Consider the following 7,358-nt stretch of genomic DNA (forward strand, 5'->3'; position numbering starts at 1 on the left):
GCCCGCAGGTACGGTTATCCATCCGCTCCTGTGAATAAATCTACTCCTGCGGTCAGCCCTACACACCTACGATCATCTCACCTGCGGTCCCAATCCGCAGGTGTGAAAACAACAGAAGCAGAAAATTCTGCAGCTCCACTCAAATTCCAAATCTTCCGCCAACTATCCAAATACATCCCGAGGCCCTCGGAACCTCAACCAAACACGTCAAAAAGTCACATATCATCATTCAAACTCATACCAACCCTTGTAACACTCAAAACAATGCCGAAATACCAAATCACCCTCGGATTCAAGCCTAAGGATTCCAAAACTTCCGAATTTAGCCATCGATCAAAAAGTCTATCAAACCTCATCCGAATGACCTGAAATTTTGCACACATATCTCAAATGACACAACGGGCCTAATCCAATTTATGAATTTCCAATCCGACCCCGATATCAAATTTCCATTACCAACCGGAAAACGCCAAAACTCCAATTTCGCCAATTCAAGCTTAAATCTAACACGAACCTCCAAATTACATTCCGATCACGCTAATAAGTCCCAAATCACCTCACGAAGCTATCTAAACCATAAAAACCAAGTTTCAAGATCATTTATTCACAAGTCAACTTCCGGTTAACTTTCCAACTAGAGCTTCCCAAAAGAGACTAAGTGTATTATTTCTCTACAAAACCACTACGAACCCAAACCAACCAACGTGATACAATGAAATGTAGTTGAACAACATATGAAAAAGGAGAAATGGGGGAAACAGAGCGCTAACTCATGAAACGATCAGCCGGGTCATTACAGAATTACCATGTGCATGACCTAGAGTTAGCACCGATTGTTCATGCTCTTAAGATATGGCGGCATTATCTGTATGTGGTGTCATGTGAGGTTTACACTGATCATCACATTTTGCAGCATTTGTTTAAATAGAGGGATCTTAATTTGAGGCAGCGTAGATGGTTTGAGTTACTAAAGGATTACGACATCACCATTCTTTATCATTCGGGCAAGGCAAATGTGGTCGTGGATGCCTTGAGTAGGAAAGGAGAGAGTATGGGTAGCTCAACATTCATTTCAGCGAAGGAGAGGCCACTAGTTTTGGACATTCAGTCCTTGGCTAATAGACTTGTGAGGTTGGACATCTCAGAGCCCGGCCGAGTCCTTGCGTGTGTTGTTGCTCAGTCTTCACTTTTGGGGCAGATCAAGGCTCGGTGGTTCGATGATCCGCATTTGGCAGTTCTCAGAGAGACGATGGTACAGGGTAGTGCCAAGAAGGTTTCTATTGGCGAGGATGGTGTTCTACGACTCCAAGGTTGCTTATGTGTTCCTAATGTTGATAGCTTGAGGGAGAGGATTCTAGAAGAGGCACACAGTTCATGATATTCCATTCATCTAGGTGCTACGAAGATGTATCATGACCTGAGACAACATTATTGGTGGTGGCGGATGAAGAAAGACATAGTTGAGCATGTGGCTAGGTGTTTGAATTGCCAGCAGGTTAAGTATGAGCACTAGAGGCCAGGTGGCCTACATCAGCAGATGCCTATACCTGAGTGGAAGGGGGAGCGCATTACTATGGACAAGGACTATTACGAAGAAGGAACTGCTGAGAGCGAAAAAACCAGAGCAGCCACAGAAAAGTGACACGGACCGTGAAATTTTAAGTGCGGACGTGAATACAACTTTAGATAGTTGATATTTTGGACTTTTCAAATCCGCGTCCGCTGGCTATTTGTGTCCCCATAAAAAACAATCACTGACTTCAAAATTCTGAGCGTGACAGTGTAATTCTCACACTTAGGCAACTTTTCCAGCAACAGTCCTGCACTGCACAACAATTCCTATACTTCACAACCAGTTAGTCCAAAACAAAGCCTACACTAATAAGAAAATCAAAAAGAAAGAAAAACACATGGATTGTCTCCCATGAAGTGTCTGATTTAACATCGTGGCATGACGCATGTTACCATCATCATTTGAAGTTGATCAAGGCCACCACGTGGCTGTCATCAAATTTTCCAAGATAGTGCTTCACTCGGTGCCCATTAACTTAGAAGATCTCATCATTTTTGTTTTTCAAATCAAGAGCACCAAACGGAGTTACATGCACCACTTCAAAAGGGACACTACTTTTTGACTTGAGCTTTCCCGGAAACAATCATAACCGAGAGTTGAATAAGAGAACCAAGTCACCCTCCTTGAATTCCTCGCTCCTGGAATACTTGTCATATAAGTACTTTATCTTGTCCTTGTGCAAGGATGAGCTGGTATAGGCATGAAATGAGAACTCATCCAGTTCATTGAGTTGTTCTACTCGGATATTTGATGCAACATCCTACGTAAGATTTAACTTCTTTAGCACGCACATGGCCTTGTGCTCTAACTCAACTAGAATATGGCATGCTTTCCCAAAGACCAACCGGTACGGAGACATACCAATCGGAGTCTTATAAGCAGTCTCGTAAGCCCACAAAGCATCATCCAGTTTTCTTGACCAATCAGTTCAGTTTGCATTGACAGTTTTTGATAATATGCTCTTTATCTCCCTGTTGGAGACCTCAACCTGTCCACTCACCTCGGGATGATAAGGAATTGACACTTTATGATTGACACCATACTTAGACAGTAAAGTATCAAAGGCCTTGTTGCAAAAATGAGACCCCCCATCACTGATAATCGCCCTTGGAGTGCCAAACCTTGTGAAGATACTTTTCTATAAGAATGCCACTACACTCCGTGCCTCATTGTTGGGCAAAGACACAACTTCAACCCACTTAGAAACATAATCAACAGCAACCAGAATGTAAGAGTTACCATATGAACTCACAAAAGGCCCCATGAAGTCTGTGCCCTACACGTCAAAAATGTCAACCTCAAACATAGTGGTGAGAGGAATTTCATCCTTCTTGGAAATTCCACCAGCTCTCTGACACTCATCACATTTCTTGACAAGCTCACCAACATATTTATACAGAGTAGGCCAATAAAAACCACAGCTTAGAACCTTTGAAGCAGTTCTCGCCCACCATGATGACCATCGTAGGGCGAGGAATGGCAAGCATTAAGAATACTCATTTTCTCCTCTTCCGGAATGCATCTCTGGATCACACCATCAGTACAAATCTTGAAAAGATAGGGCTCATCCCAGTAATAATCCAAGCTGTCCCGTTTAAGCTTCTTCCTTTGGTTAGAAGAGAGCTCACTCGGGATAATGCCGGTCACAAAAAAATTGGCTACATCGGCGAACCAAGGCATACTATTCAAAGACACAAAGAGGAGTTGGTCATCCATAAATGCATCATTGATTTTGAGACCATCTTTGGGTCTCCTCTCCTCTTCCAAGAGGGACAAGTGGTCCACCACTTGATTTTCACTTTCTTTTCAATCAACAATCTCTAGGTCAAACTCTTGAAGCAAAAGAACCCATCTCATCAACCTAGCCTTAGAGTCCTTCTTTGTCATCAAATAACGGAGTGTTGCATGATCAGTATGAACAATCACTTTGGCACCCATGTGATAAGGCCTAATCTTTTCCATGGCGAACACAATTTCTAGCAACTCTTTATCTGTCACCATATAATTGACATGTGCATCATTCATAGTTTTTCTTGTATAGTACACCAAATGGAACATCTTGTTCACCCTTTGCCCCAAAATCACTCCTACCACAATGTCACTAGCATCACATATTAGCTCAAATGGCAAGCTCCAATTGGAGGAAGTGATGATGCGAGTGGTAGTCAATTTATACTTGATAAGATCAAAAGGTTTCATGCAATCATCATTGAACACAAACTTTGCATCCTTCTCCAATAACTCGCAAAAGGGATTCACCACTTTTGAGAAGTCTTTGATGATCCTTCGGTAGAACCCCGCATGATCAAGAAATCACCGAACCCCCTTGACGGAAGTAGGAGGATGGAGTTTTTAAATCACTTCAATCTTCACTTTGTCCACTTCGATACCGTTATTTGAGATCTTATGACCGAGGATAATGCCCTCCTCGACCATAAAATGGCATTTTTCCCAATAAAGCACTAGATTTGTCTCTTCATATCAGGCCAACACTTTGTCAAGATTGCCCAAACATTCTTCGAAAGAGTCACCCACAACACTAAAATCATCCATCAACACTTCCAAGAGTAGCCATCATACTTCGCTGAAATGTTGCCGGTGTATTACACAAACCAAATGGCACTCGTGAAAATGTGAAGGTGTCATACGAACATGTGAAGGTGGTTTTCTCCTGGTCCTCTGGTGCAATCATAATCTAGTTATAGCCTGAGTACCCATCCAAAAAGCAATAGTAGGAACGCCCAGCAAGTCTATCCAACATTTCGTCAAGAAAGTGCAATAGAAAATGATTTTTGCGAGTCACTTTGTTCAGCTTCCGGTAGTCCATACATACCCTACATCTGGTGACAATCATAGTGGGGATCAACTCATTTTGCTCATTTGTGACCAAAGTCATACCGTCTTTTTCGGCACACATTGTACCATTGAAGTCCATGAACTATCCAAGATGGGGTACACAACCTCTGCATCTAGCCACTTGATAACTTCCTCCTTGAAAACCTCTTGCATTGCCTCGTTCAACCTCATTTGATGTTCCACGGGGGGTTTGACATCATCTTCAAGTATAATCTTGTGCATGCAAGAGGCGGGTCTTAACCCCCGAATATCAGCTAGAGTCCATCCAATTTCCTTCTTCCTTTGTTGGAGCACCTCGAGGGTGGCATCTACCTGCACGTTAGTTAAGCACGCAGAAAGAATAACAGGTAAAGTTGAATAAAAGCCCAAGAATTAATACCTGAGGTGTGAAGTCAAAGGCTTCAACTACAATATGGGAGGTTCCTCGATTGAGGGCTTTGTTTGTAGAGTCTTTCTATTCTCAAGATCCAAGGAAAGTTTACGAGGCTCATAGGAGTAAGAACCCATTCCTTGCAAGACATTGACATACTCTACCAAGACTTCATCCTCAGTCGCATCATGGTTCAACAATACAGCTTCCAAAGGATCCTCCACATTGATCATGGCACTTGTATCATCAACTATCACCTCTGTCACCAGATCCACAAAAGAACAAACATCAGTACTATTCGGCTGCTTCATTGATTTGCACACGTGGAATACAACTTTTTCGTCACCCACTCGGAAGGTGAGCTCCCCTGCTTCCATATCAACCAATGCCTTCCCTGTTGGTAAGAAAGGTCTTCCTACTATTATTGGCAACTCATAGTCAACTTCGAAGTCGAGAATCACAAAATCCGCAGGCAAAATAAACTTGTCAACCTGGACAAGAAAATCATCAATAATACCAAGCGGCCTCTTCATTGTTCTATCCACCATTTGCAATCTCATTGAATTAGCTCTCGATTGAACAATACCTAAATTTTTGAATATAGAGTAAGGCATCAAATTTATAGTTGCTCCCAAATCACACAAGGCCTTTTGCAAAATCCACACTCCTAATGGTACATGGAATGGTAAATGCGTCGGGATCCTCAAGCTTTGGAGCCATCGAGTGCATAATAGAAAGCACTTTATGAGTCATTTTGATGGTCTCACAATCCATATATCTCTTTTTAGTTACCAAGTCTTTCATAAACTTGGCATAACCTGGTATTTGCTCAAGAGCTTCCACCAAGGGCACATTGATCGACAAACTTTTCATCATCTCAATAAACTTCTTGAACTGGTTTTCATTCTTTTGCTTTGCAAGTCTTTGAGGGTAAGGTGGAGAAGGACTTGGCAAAGGAGCCTTGGCTTTAGGCATTACCGTTTTTGGTATGTCTATCACATGTTCCCTAGACGGGTTCACATCATTTTGAGTCTCCTCCTTATTATCATGAATATCAATTCTCACCTCACCATTCACATTCTCTTCACTCATTGCTCACCAACTATTAGATCATCGTCATTTTGCACTTCAACATCTTCACTTACAACTTTCTTTTGCTTGGAGGTATTTGCTTCACCACCTCTACCGCTCCTTGTGGTCACCGCCATTGCATGGCTGGTATTGTTCCCACCCTTCAGTTTTACTACCGTGTCACTGGGTAGTGCCCCCTTAGGGCGAGTGTTTAAAGCTTACGAAATTTGGCCAAGTTGAACCTCTAGGTTGCGGATAGAAGTATTATGGGACGCCAATTGGGCATCGGATTCGGTGTTCTTTTTCATCATTTGCTCAAACATTAACTCAATCTGTTTCATCTCATTTTTGGATAAGCTAGGGCCTTGGGATGGAAATGGAGGTGGATTGTTTGGCTGTTGAAACATTGGAGGCTATTGAAAACCCAGCCCCTGATTACCTTGATTACCATTATTCCAACCCCCTTGGTTGTTGTTGCCACCCCAATTTCTATTGTTGCCTCAATTCTAGTTGTTGTTCCCCCAATTGTTGGAGTTGTTGTTGTTATTGTTCCAATTTCCTTGGCCTTGGTTGCCCCAATTCTGATTATTCACTTGCGATCTCCATTATTGATTTGGAGCATTACCCCGTTGTCCTTGATAATTGTTGGGATACAACACCTCTTCATTTTGCTCACCATACCCATCCTCTTGGTTGTAACCACTACTGCCTTGCTCATATTGATCTTGATTGCCTTACATTTGTTGACCATGTTGTCTCCTCTTATTTACCATTAGATTAACCTCTTCCATTGCGTTTACTTGATTTGGTCCCTGAATCTGCTGAAGCTGTGCTTTGGCTAACTGGTTCATGGTTGTTATCAACTCAGTTATGGCTTCTCCATGGTCTTGAAGTTTCTTGTGAAGATTTATGATATGAGGGTCCCCTTAAGGAACATTTGCCCAACTCTGTAGACTGAGGAAGTGTCAGCCATCTCATCAAGAATCTCACAGGTCTCAGCATAAGGCAGCTTCATAAAATTACCCCTGCTAGCTGGTTTACCACATATTGATTGGTCCTGTTTATACCCCGATATAATGTTTGTTGGATCATTGCTTCAGCCATATCATTGTTAGGGTATTTCTTGACCATAGTTCTATATCTATCCCAGATTTCATGAAGGGGTTCATTTGGTTCCTGTTTAAACGCTAAGATCTCATCCCTTAATGCAACCATATGTCCCGGTGAGAACAACTTGGCTATAAACTTGTCGGTCAACTCATCCCACGTAGTGATTAAATGGTTGGGGATTTTTAGATCCAATCTAAAGCTTTCCCTCTAAGTGAAAAAGGGAACAATCTCAGTCTCAATGCATCCTCCGACACATTTGTTTGTTTGCTTCCCCAGCAGGTATCCACAAAGCCCTTTAGATGTTTATATGCATTCTGATGGGGAGCTCCTGTGAAGTACCCTCTTTGCTCCAATAATGCCAGTATGACATTTGTAATC

General features: G+C 42.2%; 2 protein-coding genes across 2 annotated transcripts; one reads left to right on the forward strand and one right to left on the reverse strand.

Annotated features, from left to right (window-relative positions):
• Nucleotides 1-852: 852 nt before the first annotated feature.
• On the forward strand, nucleotides 853-1,378 carry LOC138887899 (uncharacterized). The gene is made up of 2 exons (XM_070169689.1): nucleotides 853-867; nucleotides 929-1,378. Exons 1-2 carry the CDS (start codon nucleotides 853-855, stop codon nucleotides 1,376-1,378), a joined length of 465 nt encoding a protein of 154 aa, XP_070025790.1.
• A 2,001-nt stretch (nucleotides 1,379-3,379) lies between these two features.
• On the reverse strand, nucleotides 3,380-5,891 carry LOC104214959 (uncharacterized). Its single transcript, XM_070169690.1, has 5 exons — nucleotides 5,778-5,891; nucleotides 5,477-5,693; nucleotides 4,964-5,385; nucleotides 4,496-4,741; nucleotides 3,380-3,802 (listed from the first exon to the last, which is right to left on the reverse strand). The coding sequence occupies exons 1-5, from the start codon at nucleotides 5,889-5,891 to the stop codon at nucleotides 3,380-3,382; spliced, it is 1,422 nt and encodes a 473-aa protein (XP_070025791.1).
• Nucleotides 5,892-7,358: the final 1,467 nt, after the last annotated feature.

The sequence above is a fragment of the Nicotiana sylvestris genome, chromosome 3 (genome assembly GCF_000393655.2).
Source record: "Nicotiana sylvestris chromosome 3, ASM39365v2, whole genome shotgun sequence".
Taxonomy (NCBI): Eukaryota; Viridiplantae; Streptophyta; class Magnoliopsida; order Solanales; family Solanaceae; genus Nicotiana; species Nicotiana sylvestris.